Source organism: Danio aesculapii, chromosome 22 (genome assembly GCF_903798145.1).
Source record: "Danio aesculapii chromosome 22, fDanAes4.1, whole genome shotgun sequence".
In the NCBI taxonomy this organism is placed as follows: domain Eukaryota; kingdom Metazoa; phylum Chordata; class Actinopteri; order Cypriniformes; family Danionidae; genus Danio; species Danio aesculapii.
This window is the reverse complement of record NC_079456.1, coordinates 31,943,036-31,969,110: the sequence shown is the minus strand read 5'-3', so window position 1 is coordinate 31,969,110 and position 26,075 is coordinate 31,943,036. Positions and strand designations below refer to the sequence as shown.

General features: G+C 35.2%; 1 protein-coding gene across 2 annotated transcripts in view; it reads left to right on the top strand.

Annotated features, from left to right (window-relative positions):
• The first annotated feature begins 2,262 nt into the window (after positions 1-2,262).
• tp53bp2b (tumor protein p53 binding protein, 2b) overlaps positions 2,263-26,075 on the top strand; it is a 46,540-nt gene continuing 22,727 nt past the window's right edge. For both annotated transcript variants that reach the window (XM_056447697.1, XM_056447696.1), the window contains exons 1-3: positions 2,263-2,753; positions 18,597-18,744; positions 21,011-21,124. In XM_056447697.1, coding sequence (XP_056303672.1) covers positions 2,745-2,753; positions 18,597-18,744; positions 21,011-21,124 — 271 coding nt within the window. In that variant the 5' untranslated portion in view covers positions 2,263-2,744. The remainder of the gene's footprint in view (positions 2,754-18,596; positions 18,745-21,010; positions 21,125-26,075) is intronic.

Here is a 26,075-nt window from a genome sequence, read left to right as displayed (position 1 = left end):
TTACATAATTAAAAATCAAGGCATGATCATATTTTATTTTGGTAAATTAAGCGTAATCTAGAGGCCTTTGCCTTTCATATAAGCCACTTGTGATGCCAAATGATTAACTAGAAGTAAAGTTATGATTTGGTCCAAACACTTATAGGTGACAAGACTTTTGTAAGGTAGTGTATACTACACAGACAGAACATACACCTAACCCTCATAGCAGATCCATAAACTGGTGGAGGAGGGTATCTGAAAACACGTGCTGAAGATTGCAAATGAAAAAGACACTGGGGTATTTAAATGTCGTGAAGCAAGCTTATATTGACTGTTGAGGCAACAGCAACCAATTACATGTGCCATGTAGTTGGTAGCAGATTGGATTGGATTTAACAGCCTGTACAGTTTCATGACAGAACTTTGTATTTGTCCAAAGAAATTAGGTATTGACATGGCACATTCGCATGACCTTGTTATAATTAACGATAGTTGTACTATAGTAAAAGCATAGTAAGCATTTATTTGACACATTACTACAGTAACTATGTTTTTTTATAGTAAAGCCATGGTTAATTAAGAGGAGAGACTATTACCATGTTCAATAACACTCAGAACTTTTATATCCAATTTTGATTTTGTTTGGTCAAATAGTCTTATCAGTAGTGTTCATTCTCTTAATGGTCCGGTGCTTTGAAATATGCATTTTTACTCGATGTTTGACGTAATCTCAATCGAAACACAAAGAGAGGGTGGGACATGGTGTAGCCCCTCCCCTTTTTAAAAACAGCCAATAGTGTTTTGTTTTATCACTGCTCTGCTTGTGAGAGTGGTTGAGATCAAGTGCATCAAATGAAAAGCAAATGAAAAGCTTCTTGAAGGTGGCGGGGCATGTTACATATTAGAGAGCATTTGATTGGTTATGATATGATGAGAAACTGTAGTGTGAGGTGACATGAATAAAATCGTTGATCAACTTGGGCGGAAGTTTTCATGTTTATATCAGTTATAACTTCTAAATGGAAATTTGTCCCTGTTTTGGAGCACACTAGCTTGTAAATATCCTAAAAACTAACAATACTAACTAAAACTAACTTTTTTTATTTTAATTTTATGGGACCTTTAAAATGAAAATTATGTTATTAATTACTCACCCTCATGTCGATCCAAACCCGAGTCCTTTAATCATCTTCTGAGCACAAATTAAGTGTTTTAGGTGAAATCTGAGAGCAAACATGTTTAAAGTCCAGAAAGGTACCAAACAAACTCGAACCAGATGAAAATTTCTGCAGATATTGTGTGATTCAAACGTTTAGAAATGAAACTAAAGAGACAGTTGTTTAATTGTATTGTTGATTCCTAATATGAAATTTAATCATGAGCTTGGCAAGCAACTTTGAAGAATTAAATGTTTTCCCATTCAAACAGAATGCCCGAGCATACTGCCCGAGAGGCATTTCAAAGATGGTCGCCTAGTGAAATGACTTGTCTTAAAGACACTTTGACCATATGTTTTTAGTGGATCAATTTGAATATTATCAAACTACTACAATATTCTGTATACATAAAACATGAGTTCTTTATTTAACGATTTCTGCTCCTCAGTATCAGTAATAGGAATGCGTTCACGAGTGCTTCTGATGTATACCTCGGATATGCGTGTCCTTTATTTCATCTGAGGTATACATCAATGCACAGTACTCGTGAAGGTGCACAATATACTGACACTGAGAATAATGAGTTTTCATTGTTAGTTTTTAGAGCATTTTCTGTACTTTAAACGATTGGGGACAGTTGCTGTCAATGGAGGATGAGAGCTTTCAGATTTCACCTAAAACATCTTAATGGGTTCTCGGGTTTGCAACAATAACATATGTAATTAATAACATAAATGTACTTTTTAAGTGACCCTTTAACAGGGATTATTCTATTATATGCATTGCCTCGGATTTAGACTATTTTATAAGTGTTTGTTAGTAATCGTGTATGTATTATGGTCTAAACAATGAAACACAACAGCGTATTGTACTGACAGGCAGCCACTATTAATTTACCTCACACATTCTATATTTCTATCAGGTTAGACAAATTTACATTTCAGAAAAGCCTAAATAATGTAGGGTACGTTAAATCAGAGCCATATGAAGTCCGCAAACCGTGTGTTGTTAGCTGAACACTGAACAACAGCTCCATCTCTCCTCATAGGTAATGGTGATGAAGTGGGCGGGAAGCGCGCGGGTAGCGCGAGGCGGGGTTTGTCTCATGCACGCGCCGGGGAGATTCGGAATCTCGCGAAGCGTCATCTTGGGTTGGGTTGCGTTTGTTGATCCCAGCGAAAAACCTCGCTCGCGCGGATATAATGTGGACCTGCAATCAGGTTAGCGGACAGTAGAGGATTCAATTGGTTCGCGGAAGGCCGTTATTTTTATGTCGCGTAAAAGCGAATAGCGGTATCGAGTCGCTGCCTTCACAAATGATTCGGTGCGATCTGTGGTCTGCGGTTCTCCATGTCTGAGAGATTCGTATGAGAAACTTTGCTGTATTTACCGAGTTCATCTTGGGTTCATTCTGCAACAGGTTTCTATTATAAATCAACGCTACAAAGTTGTCGGACAACATCAGAGGAGGCTGTAATCCAAAATAATGATACGTAAAAGAAGAGGATAATACGTGCCTGATCTACCTGCATATGAAACAATAATACGAAACAGATATTGGGAGACATTATAAGGAATAAACAATATCTGGAGGTCCTTTTCAAAATGATGCCGGTAAGTTGAATGCAAATTAGGATATAATATACAGTATATTATCATGTTTGTACATCAATATTGCTTGTTTGCCATCGATGAACACATCACATGCATTGGATTAATGTCAATTCTTGTGTTCAGTCGAGTTGTACTGGCGTTATCAGGTGGATTATGACAGATAAATGCTAGCATTTCTAGGCAACCGAGTTATAATGGTTATTTCTGTGAAATAAATAGGAGGCAGGTGTTGAATTACTTGTTTGTCCTGTTTAGATTTCCTATCCTTTTTTATAAACAAACACAGAATGATCCAGAACATTGCGTATCTATTAATTAATTCCAGTACATGATTCCTCAGAGATCCCTTAACCTGAACACAGGTGTTGAATTAAACATTGATTAGTAGATGTGGGGAAGGCTGAAATGCTAGAACGAATCTTTGGCTATTTCATCTAGAATTTAAGTCATCTTGTGGTTCTTTAGATTAAATAATTTGTCAGGAAATGTACAAATGTAAAATACTTCAATACAAACAAATTAAGTAACAAAATATTCAAGATTTTTATTTAATTAAGATTGCGTGATAGTCCTTACAACATTTTGATTGTAAAGATTTTTGAGAATGTATTTTTAAAATTGAAATCAAAGATAGTTTTTTTTTTTTTTTTACACCTGATATATCTTTTCTGTCACCACTCATACGGGTGAGTCACTAATGATTTGTGTTGGTGAGTCACACATTCATACACCCACCGTCCACAGAAAAAAAAACATATGACTGTGTGACCTCCGTCCATATTGATGACAAGGGCTATTTGTCATTTTGACCGTTCCACTCTACTTCATCTCTAATAAAGATCCAGTTATGGGTAAAACCCATTTTCAAGAAAGTCCTTAATCTCTGCTGGCTTTGTCACCGAATGTCCGCCTTCAATCTGGATGAACCATCAGCAGTTTATATGGATTTATAGCCTTTCTGCATTAATGTAAATTTTAATCCCTATGTATAAACTCAAAGGGGACATTTTGAGTTATTATTTTGCAGATTTTCAAATGCAAATGGCTTATATGAGGCACTTTGCTTTCTCATTTGCTTCAATGGAAATGCTTTATTCTGGAAACAAATAATGTTTAATTGTATTTATAGTATACATTTACTCTGTAGAATTATACATGAGTATATTTAGAAACATTTCTCCATCATTTCACATTGAGTCATGTTGGTCAGTTTTAGATCCAGTTGATCTTTACTTAGGTAAAGCATCTATTTGAGGTCATACGCAGTGTTTAGGAGAACCACAGTGTGTATGGGCTTGTGCTAAAGCATATTCTTTTAGCAACGTGAATTGTCTGAATGGTGACTGTGTTCTTTGTTCACCTCATAAATCTTCCCGTACCTCAGACGCTGACGCTTCATTGTTTTTTCCTTTTTTTTTTTGCTGTGAATTACTAGCTCCCTTAAGTCTCAAAGGAAAAACAATTGTGATCTGAAAAAACGCAGTTGTATATTCTTCCCTGTGTGACATTTTACAGAAGTAACCTGCATTGTCCTCAACTACATTCAGAATATCAAGGCATTGTTTGTAGTTCCTCCAGAGGAAGTTGATTCAGGCTCCATAGCTTCCCTCTGCTGAAGGGTATTGTGCAGTCCTCGTGTGGTCATATATTTTGTGTCAATTAGAAAATTCTCATAGCGTAAGGACCCAGAGCAGCTATTTTCAAGACTCTAAATTGATTTGACAGGTGAATAGATGACTTGGGCCGGGAGCACTTGTGGAATAAGATTAGCTTGTAGTAATTTAATTCTGTATCCAACATCAGTTCAAAGGCTGTGCATTAGGAGTTATAAATATCGCTGATTTTTTTGGGCCCTTTCAGCCACCTGAGGCCACAGCGGGAAACAATGACCAGAGTTGCGGCGACCTGTTGCCATAGCAACCGTTGCCAAGATCACATTCCACACAACAACATTGCTGCTATGCAGTGTCACACTCTGTGTAGCAGCAATGTGTGGGTTTGGAAAACCCGGCTTCCAAGGACCAACCGGTAATCAGGCACATGAAATGTTTTACCTTTGACCTTAAAGATATTTCTATCTGTAATAAACAGGGTCTGTTCTGCTGAACAGAGGACAGATAAAGCAAACTCGCCTGCTTTTTTTTTTTAAGCTGGCAGAGTTTAAATTAAGTCATCCAAGACCTTGAGTGACTTGCCTGTATTTTGAAGCTTCAGCAGTTTTTGCTACCTTATTCTTGTTGTTGCCAAAGGGTTTTGGAGGGTCAGTTTGTGGCCAGGAGTTGTTGTGTATGAACTCAAGACTAATCCTGACTTTAGTCGTGCTTTGTGTCAATCCACTGCAGGGGCCATATGGCTGATTCTGTGCCCGTATTTGCACACACACACTGCAGGCTACAGCCTGCTGAATCTGCGGGTTCTGTCCTGTGACTTACGGAAGCTTCCTAACGAGAGCCTATATTAATCTCACATTATAGAGTAAACTGAATTTTCAGTGGTGTCTGATCAGAGCATGTATTGACAGATGCTCTTGTAGTGATCAGACTGAATAATTGATGCTCTCGGCATGCACTGGATTACCTCTGTGTTGCTGTACTGGATTTTCTTCGACTGTGGTTCACTGCTTTGCATTCATCCTGTCAAATGTGATTTCTGCACACCTTTGCACAAGATTCTAATGGTCAAGGCAATGAACCTTTACAGTTAATAAAAACCATGCAGTGCTGGCACTGAGTGTACATTGTATATTGCAGAATAGACAATGTCATTGGGCGAACAATGCATCTACTGTTTTCAGCATTCGACACAAAATAATTAAGAATGGTGCCTGTTATTGAAATATGATGCCAATTCCTACAGTTTATGAGGTTTGAGGCTTGGATAGTATTAAGGTACTTTAAGGTTAGCCTGATGCATACAGGCGTTAACCCAAATCTCATTACGTCAAAGCTTTGAACTCTATTATAAATGAGCTGTTGACAGTGACGTGGTTTAGTCGTCAAACCTTTTGTTAATGTTTATTCTTTTGGTGTGTGAAATTTAGAGTTGCCCAAGGCTTGACTTTCAGTAGCAAGATGATGTCATTTCCCCTGTCCACTCAAAATGGCCCGCTGAACTGGCCTACATACTGGGTGGAAAAATGTATAGGGAGCGTATAAAAAGCAAAGCATAAATAAAATCAGGTCAGTATTATATGTATTAGTATCAGGTCAGAAATGATGTCATCACATTAACTCAAGATAAGAAACTTAAGGGGAAAAGCCTGCTAAGAAGACCACAATGGGTGGGTGCTAGTGTCTGAAGTAGCTTAAACCAACAACCAGTGTTTATCAGATCAAGCTGTTTGACTAGCTAGACCAACACTTACCAGCATAAAATTTCCCCCAGAAGTGTTTTTATGTCTATACAATAAAAGTCAAAGGGGTCCAGAGTTTTGACGTTCAGTGACCCATTTTTATTCAAATAAGTTTACTGAAAGGAACCTCTATGGAAAGTCTCCAGGACATTTAAGTATAAGTAAATATTATCAAGTCAATATTCAACGAGAGTCAGCTGATGGTAAACGCCTGAATGTTTGACTATTCAAATCCATCACATCACCTGTGGTTACCTGTGGCAACATAAACCGTGTCCTGTAGCAAAATCGTGCTATATTGCTTTAATCCTAAAGCTCTGCTCCCTGTAAATTTAAAGTTTCTCAGAAATATTACTCTGGGGATGGAATGTGGGATCACCCCCACGGGCTGACGTCTGGCACAAGGGCTTTTCTGTAACCGCCGAGACCTTTCTAGGATTTACTGAAAGCAATCACTGATTCAAAAGCACTTTTCATCATGCGGTCAGACTTTAGGACATGTGCTCTACTTAAAATTGTTGCAAAAAGACCCCCCAAAAAGCACTGAAATATCTCTAGATAATTGTTATGATAGACATGTTTAATTGACTTTAAAGTAATAGTTTAACAAGATTTAAGCAGTTTTGAAAGTCGCTACATCACCATAGGAAAACATTTACTGCTGCATATGTATTCGATAAAGAATTAAGCTGAAATTAACATCTCCGACAAGGAAAATAATATGTAAAAGGTTCTGCGGTTTGCTCCATCCATAATTCAATATAGATGCTTTAGGAGCTCATCTTATGAACCATAACCTAGAGACAAATGATTTTGACATATGCAATTTACTACATGAGGACATTAGAGGAGGATATACATTAAAGGGAGACTAATGAAATTTCATTCCCAGCAAGGGTCGTTCATCTAATAAAGGCTTTCATTGGTCGGCCCAAGGGATCCTGACTCAGTGGTCTAAGAGAAATATAATCATAGCGCTGCGGCCTGCACTTTCTAAAATAAAGCATCCAAGAGGAAGTTTTTGCACCAATATGTTTCTTAGTTTACAACACTGTTTCAGCCAATAAAGAGAAACTTTTGCTTGTTTGTTTATATGACAACAGTATGTTGTCTGAAACAGTGACTGAAACCTCATACATCTGAAAATAGGTTTTAAAATGGACCCAGCAGGCACATGATGGAGAATGATGTTGAACCCCAACGTCGTGACACGTTGCAGTTTGTTTGGAAATAAAGATCGGGTTGATGTCAGAACCCAACATCAGGCCAACGTCAAATGTCCAACATCTGGCAGATGTTGCATTTTGGTTACTTTCCAACACAACCTAAAACCAAGAAAATATCAACATCTTATGTTTCAGCTTGACGTTATGTGGACATTACAAGTGTTGTCACGATACTGAATTTTGATACCAATCGGTACTGAAAGTTTATAAACGTCCATTTCCTGCTAACATTTAAGCGCTGTTGAGCGTGTTCTTAAACACCGCTGATTTGCCACTGCGTTCAGGTGTTCAACAGATATGACTGTGATTGGCCGTGAAGCTCATCAGTTCACCATTATTGAGCATTTTAAAATGAGACGATCTAGCCTACAGAGGACAGATCTCGTCACTAGGCAACCGTAACAGCTGCTGTTAATAAGCGGTAATACAGTTTGTAGTGACTTTTTTTCAAAGTGATTTTAAAACTTATATTAAGCGATCTGAAGGCAAAACAAGGTTTATAAAAGCTGGAAATATATTTCCTTTGAACCATACATGCGCACAGAAAAATGTAAACTGTCCATAAAATCACTCTTTCATAAGACATGTCATACTCTTTGTTTTTTAACATGTGTTTACATATTCACGTAAAGTAAATCTATTTCAAATATTTAAACCGGAGTTTTCTTTAAAAAGCATCCTGCGTTATCAGCGCGCAATGATTCTTGGGATTCTTGATCCACCGGTTGTGTCCTTCATTACCCGGGAAACAAAGGATGCATTTTAAGGCTGTGTTTGAAGGAGACTTCCATTTTTATTTTTTTTTTAAAATGAGACAGTCTTTGTCACACCACAATGACGCAGCGCACTTCGAATGCATCCTTCATAGGATGCAGCCTCTGAAATGAGACAAAGCTACAGATACAGGGACACTGAAGCTGTTTAAAGCCACGAAGATCAGCCGAGTCTGTTTATGAGCTGACAGACAAGCAAACTGCTGATGAATCGACTAAACTTCATGACTTTAAACCAATACAGTGTCCCTGTATCTGTGTTACAGCTGATTTATTACTGATTTATTTTTAGTTGAGCTCAACAGTGATCAAATGTTAGTGGGAAATGGACCTTTTTTAAATTTTAGTACAGATTGGTACTGAAATTCAGTATTGTGACAACACTAGACGTTACCAATATGACGTCCATCAAACATTGGACTTTGGTTGCCATACCCGATGATTAAATGCCAGCAATTCATGTCAAAATGACGTTAGTTTAAGTTGTCGGCTTGAGGTTGGATTTTGGTCACTTTCCAACCCAACCTAAAATCAACAAAATATCAACATCATTTGACATCGTTATTGGACGTCCAAATATCATTGTCCTTAGATGCTTGCGACCTAAATCTAACCTAATACTAGCATCTTATGACATCGTGTGTCTGCTGGGGAAGTATTTGAAAATGCTACCTATCTTTGTCGAGTCTGACAAACACCCAAAAATGAGAGTCTTTGAAAATGATGTCATACGCATGCATAGTACAAATTTAGGAAGATGTATATTAAAAACAATAGCAAACAAACACACAACAATGATGGAGTACGTCTGGTAATACAGTGTTTTGGTTGTTTTATGGATGTGTAAACAACGTGGATAAGTGTATAGAAGTAAATGTTAAACCTTTCCAGGGCTAAACAATAAGTACTGCCTGATAGCCCGGGACCAGCGTGAGAGACGCTCAGCACAGTAGACAAGATCGTAATTTGCCTGCGACAGTGCGACTATTTGTCAATTGAGTGCAAATACAGACTTAGAATCGAGAAACCGTTTGTGCTTTTAAGCCTTTAAATGTTACCTTCTCTGTGATGTCGTAAACACCATATTGCTTTTCGGTTCCTCTTAACTTATTGGATGTTGTAAGCACGTTATTTTTTCCATAACTTGGTAACAACCAGTACAGCGAAGACACAGCAACATGGCGGAAACATCAAATTATGAGGCTAACGTCTTGGAAGCAGACATTTATGTGGGTACAACACGACGAAAAATATGAAGTGAGATTTTGCACAGTTTGCCGTCAGTTTAGCAAGTCAGCCACCTTTTGTTAAATTATTTAGAACCGCAATATAATACCTGCACGTTTTCCATACTGCTCTTTTTGCTTCCATAAAACTGTGAATTTTAAATAATTAATTTTTTTTTAATTATACATTTATTAAGATTTTTAAATGTTTAAATTCTGAATTCACAGACGTTATTTTTGACACATTATTAAAAATATGTGCCATTAACTTTTTTTTGGTGGGACCAGTGAAAATTTTGGCAGGGCAAGTAAAAATCTGAACCACTGGCCCGACCTAGCCAGTCGAAAAAAATCTTAGCGTTGAACCATATTTTCTGCTTTTGGCTACATCGTTGTTATAAAATGTAGCTTTAGCTTATATATACTGAAACAAATCAGAGCGTTTAGGCTAGCACACAGAATTAGATTTCATTCATAAGTTGTGCCACAAAACAAACATCATAACTGACACTTTTTTTTGTTTTGTTTTGTCCTTAGGTTTTGTAAAAAAATTAAATAAAATGTGAATGCTAATTGCTAAGTGAACCAGCCCTAAATATATCATTTTATTTTGGGTACCAGACGAATCGAACTACAAGTGTGAATGCACCCTAAGATTTCATTTTAAATTGCATTGGATGACCTTTCATAGTCATTGTGGCCATTTCAGCCTCTAATAGGCCTGATTTTTACAAAACCTTCTTGATCACCAGGACTGTTTTTAAAAGACTGCTGGATTACAAGCCGATAACCACAGTTATTCCTGACTGAATCTTGTCAAACCTTCATTCATGCATGCATGCAAGCATGACAGTAAGCAAGGATACAAGTGCTTTAGCAGTCATGTGCGTATCCAAAGCCAGATTAGACTTCAATGTGTGTGCGCATTGAAGGGGTGAAAGCCTCTTAAAGCCTTTTCCCACAGCTGTGTTTGAAGGCAGATGAATGTCACGACTCCAATATTGCACAGATCAGGAAAACCGATAGCCGTTTGGACAAATCTAGCTAGATTAAAAACCGCAGTGAGTGAGGATATTTAGTAATGACAGTTGTTCGCAGTGATCTGCTGGAAAAAACAAAACACATTTGAACATCGTGCTTTGAAATGTGCATGAATAAAGTCAAAAGGCAAATCTACTGTATGTTAGTTTGATATGACGTTTTGATAGTTGGTGGGAGTTTATCAGGAAGTGACGATTTTGTTCTGTTTGACTCAATGCATGGAAACGGTGCTTTATTCGCAAATGTTTTATGCAGTATGACAGTTTTGCGCATAAGTAATTTGCATTTTTGGATGGAAACACCTATTGTTGTCTGTATAAGAAAATTGTCTTGCGTCTGTCTATATTTTTTGTTAGTTATCACGAAGATGATAATAGTTTATAAAGGGATAATTTACGATTTATCCCCCCTCAAATGGTTTAAAACCTTTATGTACAGTGGATACGGAAAGAATTCAGACCGCCTTAATTTTCACTCTGTTATATTGCAGCCATTTGCTAACATCATTTAAGTTCATTTTTTCCCTTACTAATGTACACACAGCACCCCATATTCACAAATTCACAAATTGAAAAAGAAAAACTGAAATGTCACATGGTCTTAATTATTCAAAGCCTTTTCTCAGTATTTAGTAGAAGCACCCTTTTGATCTAATACAGCCATCAGTCTTTTTGGGAAAGATGCAACAGGTTTTTTACACCTAGATTTGGTGATCCTCTCCAGTTCTCTCAGGTTGGATGGTAAACATTGGTGGACAGCCATTTTTAGGTCTCTTCAAAGAAACTCAATTGGGTTTAAGTCAGGGCTCTGACTGGGCCATTCAAGATCAGTCATGGAGTTGTTGTAAAGCCACTCCTTCATTATTTTAGCTGGGTGCTTAGGGGCATTGTCTTGTTGGAAAGTAAATCTTCGGCCCAGTCTGAGGTCCTGAGCACTCTGGAGAAGGCAGAATATCAATGACTGGAAATCAATGACTACCAATTTTCAGCATTCTACAAAATATGTGTTTTTGCATTCAATGGACAAAAGAAACTCTAGCAATTTGGAACAACTAAATTTGAAGCTAGGCATGGGACGATAACCGTTTTCAAGGTATACTGCGGTTTGGAAAAGTCAAGGTTAAAGGTTTAAAACCATCAAAATTTTCTGCAATACCGTTTCTAAGGAATGTGTATGATTTTTTTTTTATCTACTTTTTTTTTTGTTTTTTAGGACAACAGTATCTCCTGCAGAAAAGATATCCAAAGATGCCATTTTAAATTGTAAAAAAATCTGTTTTTGAAACAAATGAATACAGCAGAAGTCTATAATTCATTTAGTCGGACATGTTTACTGCTCTAAAATACTTTAAATGTTTATCAAAATAAAATATATTGTGCTCAAAAGGGAAAAAAGTTTTAGTTTTTTACCCAGACATTTAAAAAGAATATGTTTTAGAGCATTAATCACAATACTGTAATACGGTGAAACCGTGATATTTTTATCCAAGGTTATCATACCGTCAGAATCTTGTACCACCCCATGCCTATTTGAAGCTTAACTTTTTTTAAAACTGCACATAAAATACCCTTGACATTTAAATCAACAACCAGAATAGGCATGGGCTGGTATAAGATTCTGATGGTATGATAACCTTGGATAAAGATATCACAGTTTCACGGTATTGTGCTCACTGCTCTAAAATATATTGTTTTTAAATGTCTGGGTAAAAAACAAAAACTTTTTTCCCCTTTGAAAACAATATATATATATATATATATATATATATATATATATATATATATATATATATATATATATATATATATATATATATATATATATATATATAATTTTGTTTTTGAAAGATTTATAATAATTTGGAAAAGTAAACATGTCAGGCTAAATAATTCAAATGAATCATTGACTTCTGCTGTCTTTATTAGTTTCAAAAACACAGATTTCTTTTCATTTAAAATGGCATGTTTGGATATCTTTTCTGCTGGAGATACTGTTGTCCCTAAAAATAAGAACAAAAAATGTAATTAAAAAATCTTACACATACCTTAGGAACGGTATGATAGAAAATTTTTGGCATTTTTAAAACCTTGTCTTTTCCAAACCGCGGTATACCATGAAAATGGTTATCGTACCTTGCCTAAACCAGAATGCATAAAAATAATCGCGTCTGACTGCAGAATGCCAAATTTGAACAATCAGAATTGAGTATGATCAAAATAAATGCATTTCCTGCCCCGTTGTGTAACTCAAGTTAAGGTGGAAGAGCCGCTGAGTTTTGCCTCTCTACCCATCTGCCGTGACAGTACCTCAGCTCTGCTTGCTTGCCAAACACACACACACACATACACGCATAGTAAAGGAGAAGTGCTGAGTGTTTTTGCACTCTATCAGCGGTGGTAATAACTCTGCTGCCGATAGTCTGAAAATAAACACACAAGCACAATTGTCCTTCAAAAATATGCCCATTCTTTATCAGTTAAAATGCTGAGTTTATGTCTTTATTTATTAAGGGGATTTTTTTACCTAAAAATGAAAGTATACTCTCTATTTATTTATCCTCTAGGGTTGTCACGATACCATTAATTTACCTTACAATACTATACCTGATACTATACCCAAATATTATTGCGATACTGTGATTCATAACTCAAATTATAACTAAAATAGTCAGAAATACTACATTTTACTTGTTATTATAGGTCTACTTGAATTTAATTCGCTTCACCTAAAATGTGTTAGTTCTTTTTGTTTATTTTGTAGAGAACAGACCAACAAAAAATACATTAAAATTAAGATACAAATTATACCAAATTTTTTACAAAAGTTAGTTTTTTTTCCCAACAAAATTAGGCTATTTGAAGTGGTCAAAAGTCATTTCAATGTTTCCTGTTGCTATTTTGGGTTTTTCATCTATTGTTTTCTTTTTTTTTTTCAGTCTTATCAGGCAACAATCCAAAGTAATTCTAAATTCCACTATGTGAGTCGTTCTTTTTAAGAGATTATTGCGGTTGTTGTAGCTACTAAATCATTGACGGGACCGAAATGAACTGATTCAGGTGTGCGTTTGAAACGTCAGAAAACATGTGAAAATGTGCAACCTTAAAGGGCTCCGCAGACTATTCAAATAAAATGGTCTAATGTTGCACAAACGTGTGAGCATTTTAATGACTTTTCCACATGCAACACTATCTATTGTAGATAGACTGTAAATGACAATACAATCATTTATAAACTACAGTGTCACCACCAGTATTTTGGAGCCATAATATTGCGATACTACCATAGTACCGGTAAACCGTGCAACCCTATCATCCTCAGGTACTTGCATATCTTTATGAGTTTACCTCCAACATTTTTGGAACCATCGACATCCATAGTAGGAAGAAATACAATGGAAATCAATTGCTATGTTTCCATACAAAAAGATTCAGATTAGAATATACGCTAGGACTGCACAATATATAATTTCAGCATCGATATGACAATGTGTGCATTCAAAATAGTCACATCGCAGCATCTGGAATGTGGAGTGGGGATTATTATTGATGATCAGCAATGGAGAATGTACAGTATTTACATTTTACATTACATTTGATTATTCAATAGGAGCAGGACACAATAGTGATATGCATGAGGTGGCACTTCCCGTTATGGCGGATTGAACATATGTCTTGCAATTCTAAGAACCATGTGTGCTGTTAATAAAAGTAATACATCCTATAACTTTTTGTTGCATTTTACCTTCTTATTTATAAATATCATGATATTGACCTTATTCTCCAATGCGGAAGTGCGTTCGTTTTTGCGATTTGTTTTAGAACTTCGGATTCAGTTGCCTATGGGAGAAACAAATAAACAAACAAATAGTAAATAAATACTACAAATAATAAACAGCAGAAAACGGTCAAACTACTTGCTCTACAACCAAGTGTGTCCATGACTATACAAATAAAGCAGAATTATATAATATAATCTGCTATAGATAAAATATAATCACGATTTTCTCATGATTTTGTAGATGTAAAATAAAGGTTAAGATAAGTGGGCTATTATTGTTATTTCCTAAACGTGGTAAAACAACAACAATAATATTAGGCCTATGTGTAGTTCTACTGTTGGTTAAAATGCAAAATTTTGTATAGACTTGAAAGGGTGGACTTGAACAGACTTTAAATATGTCCTGTTTGTTAAATCACAGTAAAGTGATGACATCAGAATACAACTATTCATAATTCTGAAGTTGAATTATTATGTTCGAGACGTATGCTTGTCATTTGTCATTGACAACATTATTAGACCATTTGTTTTCACTGGTAAAATGAAACATTTGGCATTATCTCTCTTGCATTATATTCAACACTATATAGGGTAAAGTAGTTATACTGATCAAGTAAACATTTATTTTCATGTGCAACACTTTGTGTTCGCTATGAAAGAAAAAACATATTAAGCGCTTGTAATCATAACTCCAAAACGCGATATGATTGTTTAAGTTAAATGATGTGCGCGCCGGTTTTACTTTCACTTTCACTGCCGAATGCGGCTCATGGCTGCCGTCATTTTGAGAAAAAAACACACATGCAAATCATAGTTCCCGCGCAACAAGTTCCTGCAACAAGCTGAAGGTTATTTACAACTTTATTAGCTGTTATTCACAACCTATGCAGGTTCTGTTCACTAAAGTAGACATCAATGGCGGACACGTGTCCTCTCGGTAGTAAACAAACGTCAGCTCCCGTGTGATTTCGTGGCCGCGTCTACATCATTACATTTAAGACAAAAATGCCATTTTTGGGTGAATTAAACCTCATAAATACAGTATTTGACACTTTTAACGTCATTTGGAGGTGTCCATGTTGCTGTGAAGGCTTGTGCGTCCGCCATTACGCTTCTCTCCTGACCTTAAAAATATAATTGGCTGAATCGTAGAAAAGCTGAATTAAGATCGCGTGTAGGGTCGAGGCGAGATTGCGATCTTTTTCCGATTAATCGTGCAGCTCTAGCTGAAATCGTGATCTATCATTATCAGGTGCAAAATATTATGAAAATATCGTATCGTATTATTGTAACTGAATATCTAACTACTTATTTCACTTTAATCCTATTTATATATTCGTGCAATTTCTTTGATTCACTCCACTACAAGAATATTCCAATTAATCTAAGTTAATGATTTAATACCAAATAGAGCTTTTCAAGTCGTCTGCCGAAATTGTATTCATGTCACAATATAAATCGCAGCAAAATAAAATATTGCAATGTCAGATTTTTCCAATATTGAGCAGCTCTAATATGCATAAAACTGGAATGTCTCATAAAACATTTGCGAACAAAACTAGCACTACTTTGGTTGAGGGATTTTTAGAATGACCAACACAACATTTGAGATGTTTAACAATGTTGTCGCTCTGTTTGTCAATTGTTGCCATCCCATTGCGCATTATCGCATGATCTGAAAACAAAAACGTATTATTTTATAGTTGTATTGTATGTTATAATTTATACAGTAAATGTGTTTCGACTGTAGTTTATGCACATTTTTTTCGAATCGGATATTATGTTTATCTTACTCAATTGTGCGCGTAAATTTTTAATATGTTTTTTCAAAATGTATGCCCATCTTGGCATTTACATTAGAAATCTTTTATGCAATATTGCAAAATGCGCCTAAAGTAGGTGGATAGAAACCTAGCAAATGGCTATACCGTTTTCAACATTCATCTAAATATTTTCTTTTGTGTTCAACAGTAGAAAAAACCAGCAGGGTGAGTTATGGCAGAATTTTAATTGTTTGGGTGAACCATCCCTTTAATGATCACAATTTATCACAAACGTGTCATAAGATATACAGTATTATTTTTCAAATGACGTAGCCCACATTGACAAAAACCTTGTCTTTTTCCGCCAAAAGTGCTGTTCGCTTCAGAATTACAAATCAATTACTTCTTGCTCTGTGAGTAATTACCCTGGGCTTGTGTTTTATTTCTGGATAAGAAGCCTCTCGATGTGACAGCCATCTGTGCCGCTGCAATTAAAGTGCCAAGACAGAAATACAGCCTTTTCTTTTCTGTCAACCATCCATCTTGGCATGTTCCCCCACACGCACAGCTGTATTATAAGATTACGTGGGTATCTGGCATGCAAACGCATATCTTTAAGTGGTCTGGATGATTAAGAGCATTCATAATGATGCATGAACTGAACTATTTTTTTTCCCGGTATTCAGTATAGGGTTTTTGAATACAATTTGTCACTTAATTTGTTACGGTGACTCAGTGGTTAGCACTGTCGCCTCACACCAAGAAGGTCGCTAATTCAAGTCCCGGCTGGGTCAGTTGGCATTTCTTTGTGGAGTTTGCATGTTCTTCCCATGTTTGTGTGGGTTTCCTCGAAGTGCTCCGGTTTCCCCCACAGTCCAAAGACATGCGCTATAGCTGAATTGGGGAAATTGGCTGTAGTATATATAATATAATATATAATATGCTGGAATAGTTGGCGGTTCATTCTGCTGTGGCAACCCCTGAATAAGGGACTAAGTTAATGAACGTTTTGTTGCTTAATATAACTTTTTTAGATTAGTTTAGCTATTGTTAACTTAAATGATTTCAGTGTAACTGAATTGAACTGAATTAATTATATTTTATAAAGTAATATTAGATAAAAAACAATTGACAATGAGGTTAAATAAATTTAAGTTGGCATACTAAATCACTCAAATTTAAGTTGAAATGACAAAAATGTAAATGAAGTGAAATAAATTATGAACAGCAGTTTTTGATAGCAGAAGTTTTAAGTTGATACTTTTTAATAAAGTATATGATAATAAATGTAATCATTTTAGCAACAAAGATATTTTATTTTCATTTTTTTACTTAAAATTATAAAAAGTCTGCGCCAATAGCCTAGTGGTAAGTGCGTCGACACATAGCACCAGGGTGCTCACGGCGACCCGACTTGTTCAATTGGCGGCTTGAGGTCTTTTGCCGATCCTTCCCCTATCTCTGCTCCCCACACTTTCCTGTCTGTAAAATCTCCACTGTCCTATCCCAATAAAGGTGAAAACCCCTAAAAAATAATTATAAAAAAAACATCAGTTCATTATATTTTTATTTTATATTAAATTTAAATTTAATGCTTAAATTTATTTTACAGTTTTATATTTAGTGATTTTAATCACTTTTAGTATTAAACCAGAATTTAAACGATTAGAAATGTTGCCTAAAATCATTTTAAATTGAGATATTATTATTATTATTATTACTTAACTAGGGCTGCACGATATTGGAAAAGTCTGACATTACGATATTGTGTTTTGCTGCGATATATATATATATATATATATATATATATATATATATATATATATATATATATATATATATATATATATATATATATATATATATATATATATATATATATATATATATATATATATATATATATTGATATTGCGAAATGAATATATAATCCCACCAGATAAATCAAATAGCTCTATTTGCAAAGATTTCATTCATTTAGATCGATTTGGGATGGCCAAATCTTTTTCTATGCAGTGGGTTTACATAAATCATAAAAAATTACAAGCATATATAAATGAAACAGAGCAAGAATAAGTAAAAAAAACAGCGCTTTAAAGTTTTCTGGAAAGTCTAACAGTATTCAGGTACAGAAATTGAACAAACATAAAATAACATGGTCATCATTGTATAAATCATTTAGAAATAATAGCATCTTTATCTTTAATCTTTAATAAATAATCTAATCCTGCGATGTGACTTGCGGATATCGATATAGATGCTCAAACGATATATCGTTCAGCCCTACTTAAAACTAAAATGAATAAAATGTCATGAATGAGATTGAAACGTTTCCGTGTTGGGTTGCGGCTGGAAGGGTATTCGCTGCGTAAAACATGTGTTGGAATAGTTGGCGGTTCATTCCACTGTGGCGACCCCTGATAAATAAGGCACTAAGCCGAAATAAAATAAATGAATGAGAATGAAATGACTATAATGAAAGAAAGTGAAAATATAATGCACCGTTAAATGTAATAACAGTAACTCTAATTATAATAATTTATTAAAATATATTTCATCAAATATTTTACGGTGATAAATGCAAATAGATATAGAGATGGTTTTCCAGAGGACATGTTCTTCTGTATAATATTTTCCTGTCTCCTTTAATATCATACCATGTTGTCTCTTTTTTCTTTGCCCCAGATGTTCCTAACGGTGTACCTAAGCAACAGTGACAAACACTTCACGGAGCTGCCGATTACACCGGAGACTCTGTGTCGAGATGTCCTGGACATGTGTAAAGAGCCAGGAGAAGTGGACTGCTATCTGGCAGAGATGTGGAGAGGATCTGGTAAGTGCTGCTGACACACAGGCAGAGATGTGTAGATTACTTATAGATATTCATAGTGATGTAATCTGACTACATTTGGATTACATTAGATTACTTTTGTGCTGACCCTTATTTCATGTATATACAGAGGAGAAAATAGGTATTTAGTATGTCACCATTTTTCCATGAAAACATATTTCTAAAAATGCCGTTGACTTGAAATTTTCCACGGATGTTGGTAACAACCAAAGAATCCATATACTATATGCAAAGAAAACAAATCTAATTAGATTACAAATGAAGTTATGTTTAATAAAATGAAATGATGCAGGGAAAAAGTATTGAACACATGAAGAAAGGGAAGTGTAGAAAGGCAGCGAAAGCCCAGACTGCAGCTGAAATCTCTCAGTAGTTCTGCAGCAACCCTCTGCCCTTCATCATATGTAAATATGAATATCAGCTGCTTCAGTCCAACATCTACATTAGCAGGATGATGAAGATAAAACCAGGATGGACATTACAGCAAGACAATGATCCAAAACACAGCCAAGGAAACTCTCAAATGCTTTCAGAGAAAGAAAATCAAGCTGTAGAATGGCCCACCTGATCAGAATCCAATAGAAAATACAAATTAAAGATCATATTTGATAGATGAAACCCACAGAGCCATCAAGATTTTTACACTCCGTTAAAGACTGTGAAAAACTCACTCCTGAGCAAGTCATGTGACTTCATTCTCCATATGAGAGGCGTCTTTAAGCAGCCATCTCCAAGAAAGCCTTTTACATGTATTTAAAGTATTAAATACGTTTCAGTAGTTCAGTACCTTCTTCTTGTGTCATTTCATTGTTATTACACATAACTCATTTTTAACTAAGGTTTGTATTGTTTGGGTTTTCACCAAAATCTGGTTCAATTACATGTTAACAGCTCCTTTAGAAAAATGATTTACAGAAAAAAAAAACATGACAGCTTCTTTATAACCCTTTGACACATTGTGATTAGGACGCGGTGTGATTAGAACGTTCTGTTCATCATGTGATCAGCTGCTAAAATCCAATCTTCTTTCCTGTGATGGCTTGTGCTAGCCAGGGAAAGACACACGCTAGTCATAAATCACAATTTATCTAGTGTTTTTAGAGCAATAATGTTAATTTTAGGTTTCATTATTATATACAGTTGAAGTCAGAATTATTAGCCCCCCTTTTTATTTATTTGTTTCTTTTTTTTTTTTTTATATTTCCCAATTTATGTTTAACAGAGCATGGAAATTTTCACAGTATGTCTGATAATATTTTTTCTTCTGGAGAAAGTCTTATTTGTTTTATTTCGGCTTGAATAAAAGGAGTTTTAATTTTTTTAAAAACCATTTTAAGGTCAAAATTATTAGCCCCCTTAAGCTATATATATTTTTTGATAATCTACAGAACAAACCATCATTATACAATAACTTCCCTAATTACCCTAACCTGCCTAGTTAACCTAATTAACCTAATTAAGCCTTTAAATGTCACTCTAAGCTGTATAGAAGTGTCTTGAAAAATATCTTGTCAAATATTATTTACTGTTATCATGACAAAGATAGAATAAATCAGTAATTAGAAATGAGTTATTAAAACTATTATGTTTAGAAATGTGTTGAAAAAATATGCTCTCTGTTAAACAGAAATTGGGGAAAAAAAATAAACTGGGGCAAATGATTCAGGGGGGCTAATAATTCAGACCTCAACTTCAACAAATTTAAACATAAGCTATAATTTAGATTATTCCCAGAATAATTCCCAGAAATTTGCAAACAATTTTGGCATTAAAAATATATTTAAAAAAAAAAAAAAAAAAAATATATATATATATATATATATATATATATATATATATATATATATATATATATATATATATATATATATATATATATATATACATATACATATACATATACATATATGCACACACACACATACATATATGCACACACACACATACATACATACACACACACACACACACACACACACACACACACACACACACACACATACATATATATATATATATATATATATATATATATATATATATATATATATATATATATATATATATATATACATATATATAATTTCTGGCTGAACGATCTCTTTAACTCATTGGAGGAATTCTACTGCTCTTGCTGCACCTGTCTGTGTGACTGTGGTGTAAAGGTGCAATGGTGCATTACTCCAGAATGGTTCTTTGTCATCTCATTTGCATCCTTTGTTTCCTATTGGCCGCTGCTTTTTCTCAGAGCGTGTGATTGGTGACAGTGAGCGAATCATTGAAGTGCTGCAGCGTTGGGGTCAGCAGAGGGCGGAGGTGCGATTCTTCCTGCGCCACGACAGAGCGCCGGGACACGATACAGGTGAGAGAGACTGAGATAGAAGTCAGTTGGACAGCAGAGTATTTTTTAGGAGTCATCCAAAGATTTCTGAAAATAGGTTTGGGTCTCTTTAGAAATATGGTGGCATTGGTTTTCCATATGAATTCAAAATAGGACTTACTATGCGCATATTTATTGTTCCTTTCATCATGATAAATGATGCATTTTTGACCAGACCTAACATGTATATATTTCCAGCATGTCATAAAATACGACATTATTTTTATATATAAGTCAAATTTAAACATAAGCTATAATTTAGTTTTTCATACCTCTCTCTATATATACAGCTCCCCTAGTTTTTCATGAATTTTTTTTTTTTGTTTGTTTGTTTTTTTGCAATTTAAAAGGGACTGATTTTATGGTGATAATCCCTGAAATTTCAGACAATTAAAAAAAAAAAAAATAAATTAAAAAAAAAAAAAAAAAAAAAAAAAAAAAATATATATATATATATATATATATATATATATATATATATATATATATATATATATATATATATTAGTGGTGGGCCGTTATCAGTGTTAACGACTCTTATCTGGCGATTAAAATAAATATCGCCGTTAATCTATTCTCAAAGTGGGGTTGGGAGCTGGGTCTATTCTATGCAAGCTATGATGACTTTCACCTTGATATTTTAGCGTGGATGTATGCCAGGCCGAGTCTTCGAACCTGTGTGTATTCCTTCTGTGAAATTACCACATCAAACATGACATGCTAACATGGAAGCAGTTAACTAGAGTGAATCTGATCAATGTTAGCTACACATCTAACTATTAGGCACCTGTAGAGTTTATGTGTTCGAGTAAAACATATACAAATAAAATGGACCGGGTGATTTTTAAAATAAATGACGGTGAATGAAAGTCAAACCGGTGAGCCGTCTGACAAATAAAGTGAATCAGAATATGTGTGCTACCTAAATAATGGCTAAAAGTATGTCTTTGAGAACGGGTTTCTCAAGCCAGGTGGCGCATTAGACCAGGGGCTCATCTCCTGTTTCCAAAATGCATCTCAAACTGCTTGAGAAACTGTTCTACTATGATAATTGGTGATGAAAATAAATGATGTTCAATAAGATGTACTTGTGTTTACTAACCGTTTATTCAGTTAAACATGAATTTTGAACTGTAGGCCTACATAAGCTCCAAACAGCGATTTTTGATTACCTTAATAACATTATATACATTTATATATTAACAACAATGCTTTACATTAACACCCGCAAACCAATTTTAGCTGTGGCGGGTTAGACAGACACCACCACTAGCCACTTTGGCTGGTTGAAAGTAATTTTTAAATTGTAGTTTTCTTAAAAGCAAGATTCGACAATAAGGAGGGCCCAATATGGGTGCAAATGCGATCTTAGAATCTAGAAGCAGCATGACTGACAAAAATAACGCGCGAGCAAAAGAAAGCAGGTGAATGTCGAATGAGAGGATAGTCACTCGCGCCAACAGCTGAGGTGATGCGCGCAACTGTTTAAAACACGTGCACGCCCCCGTTTCCTTGCTTGAAGCAACCGTGCCTAGAAGATCGGTTCTCTTTCAAATAGACTAGACAAAAAGTTATGCTCATGCACCCACAGTCTTGCTGCTTTCCAGAGCTCCAGACTTTTTGTAAGCAGCACTGGTTGCTTTCGCTTTAACCATTATTTGAACAAATGAATAATAGGCCTAACGTTAACCGTGTGCGTGTGATCATTCTTTCATTATCACTTACGGTATGTTTGTCACCTGCTTTCATTTACTTAGTTATTTACTGTTAATATGGTTTAATTATCATTTTTTTACAATAACACTGCTTTAATAGGATAATAACTTCCCATTTATGTGTAGTTAACGGGTGATCTGGGACCTTTAGCCAAGACAGATTACTGTGCATATTTTAGATACATGACAATAATAATTTTTTAAATGTCAATTGTTTTTTTTGTTGTTGTTGTTTTTTAAGATATGTTTTGTTAAATAAAAAGTATAGTCTACAGCTATATTTAGCTTGTTTTGACACAAATTTTGTGGCTAAGAAATAATTATTTATTTATTTTTAGTGTGGTTAGAGATAAATTTGGTAAATCCTTAATTTTGAGCTCTGAAAAGTCCTGTGAAATAAAAACTGATTGTAATGTGACACTATGAAACCATGACCCATTTGCTCATGCTCATTGAGCAAGCTCACACAAAAAGTGAAATGAATGAAGAGGCATGTGGACGTAACACAAAATCTAAATCAAGTCATTTTAGCATGTCAAATTCATATTTATGCATATAAAATATATTTTCCCAACAACAAAATTGTGGCTAGTAAAAAATGGCAAGTGGCTAGTAATGTTGGAAATCTGATTAAGCTTACATGGACTTCTGTAATAGTTATTTGCCTTAATCTAAATAAGACAATAAAATAATTAAGGTGTTTTGTAAAGGGCTTTTTAAATGTTGCGTCACCAGGCTATCCATGTTTCCTGCAGAGTCTCATATAATTTTCATCATTAATTTTCGACTTTAGCTGCAGTTCGTCAGTTTCACTTTCACTCATGAACATTTCATTCATGCCTCCATGACAAACTGGTGTATTAGACGCAAATAAGGAGTAAGGACTGGTGGAAGAGTGCGGTTTTACAGATACTTTTACTCTACTTGCACTACATTTTTGGGCAAATAATAGTACTTTTACCTACAGTAAGTATGATTTTTCAGTACTCTTTCCACCATTGCTTACTATTATATAAATATTGTTCTTTTGCAACAAAAACTGTAGCCTTATAAAATCATAATTTCATGCAAATGAGCTCTACATATTCAGTGTCGTTTTTATCATACGTAGGCATGTGCCGGTATCACATTTTTATGCTGCGATTAATTGATTGAGCTTTTATCACGGTATACGGTATTATCACGATATTGTAATTTTACTAGAGAAACAGGTAAAAAAAAAACACAAAAAACTTCAGTTTTGTCAACTTAGTAACTTTAATAACTTTTTAATTAACTAAAAGTACTTCAAACATTTAAATACAAATAAATATAAATAAAACAATACACAATATAAAAGTAAACTTGAGCAATTATATCAAAGTGAATGTGCAAAGGGAAACCGTCTTCGATCAGCAATCGTGGAATGAACTGCCAACTATTCCAGCATGTTTTATGCAGCAGATGCTTTTCCAGCCACAACCCAATATTGGAAATCACCCATACACACTAATTCACACACACTCATACACTACAGTCAATTTAGCTTATTCAATACACTATTCACTCAGCCTATATTCAATAATAAACATAACAAAAACTGCCTGCTAATGCATGGGTAAATCTTCAAAGGGAACAGTGTTACATTTTAACCTCTTTCACCTCATCCTGCTTGCTGTTTCACTATCTAAACAATGAAAACATAATATAAGTCAAATTTGTTTCATTTTGATATTTGATTTACACTGTCTTTTGCAGAATATCAGTTTTAATAACCAATAATGGCCATTATAACAGTATAACGTACATTAAATTTAAACGATAAAGGTAAGCAATCAGTCAATGTGCAGAATCAGTGTATGTGGTTACATAAATTAATATTTTAGCTTATCTTTGCACTCAGCCAAAACAGTTAACTGAGAACAAGTGATTCAAAAGACATAAGAATTGTTAGATAGAGACAACAAGATGAATTCAATATCACGTTTAACAACTATAGTGAGATGAGATCACCCAGCAGATGAACTGTCTGACATGCACTATACTCAGTCTCACCTGGGGTTTATGCTCACCCGCTGAACTAGTGGCTGCAGCTCTGGGCAGAGAGTGTGTGGTCACGTGATTTGCGTTTTTAGCCATGTACTAGAATGAACAGAGAACTTTTCAGAATCGCTAAATGAAACGCCGGTGTATTTCCCGCGATTTCTCTGCGCCTCCCTTGCGTTTCTTCTCTCTGACTCTCGACTATTTTGACAAATACACACAGACGACGCACGCTCACACGGAGTCCAAAATAGGAGTTTGTGATTGGGCCAGCCCAATGTCAATACCGAAAAGAGCCAATGGGCTGCACAGTGTCACATGGACCGGCCCGGTCTGTCTGTCCGGGAAAAAAAGCATCTACTTTCAGAGAGTCACAGATCACAGCAGCGTCAATCAATAAGGCAGAAAAAAACAATAGGCTGCTAAGCCTTTTATGGGCCGATCAAATCATAAGACGATGATCAGCCCGGCCCAAAAAGTACGTCGGCCCACCGGGAAAGTGCCCGGTCAGCCAAATGACAAGTCCGCCCCTGCGTAAGAGGATTATAGTGCGGCGGCGCGCACACAGGGCTTCTACATGTGGGGATTGTTTACATCAGAGTGCGCATCAGTTCTGCGCAGCATATACGCAGTGTTTCTTCAAGCGGTTGATGGAAAATAAGCTAAGGCGCGTTCTAAGAATATAAATTCGGATCTATTATTTTTCACGGTATTTTGAAGTGCCCGCGATAACAATATCGTGCATATTCATTACCGTGATTTATCGCATTACCGAATACCGGCACAAGCCTAATCATACGTTTATGTTTGTCAGTAGTAGTGGTGTATAGAACAACTAATAACTGCTAAGGATATATTGTATGAACTTGTTGAAAGCATAATTTAGTTAAAATTTTATCCGCCAACTTTGTTTACCATCAATCCTGTTATATTTCAGAAGGCATAATGATGCAATATACATTTCAAAAGGGTTCATTTAGTTCAGTACAATTTAGTAAGTTCCCCACTGACAGATCTTTGACAGATCTCTAAAAACTAAAGACCGTAGGAATGCGAATGAATGCATTCGGATGAATTTGGTCTGGTTAAGTATTTGTTATCTGTTGCATGGCCAGATGGCGATTTGAATATAGACCAGCTCTTATTTTATTTCCATGGCCAATCAGTGTGTGTTCGATTAGGTGGTCTGCCCGCTG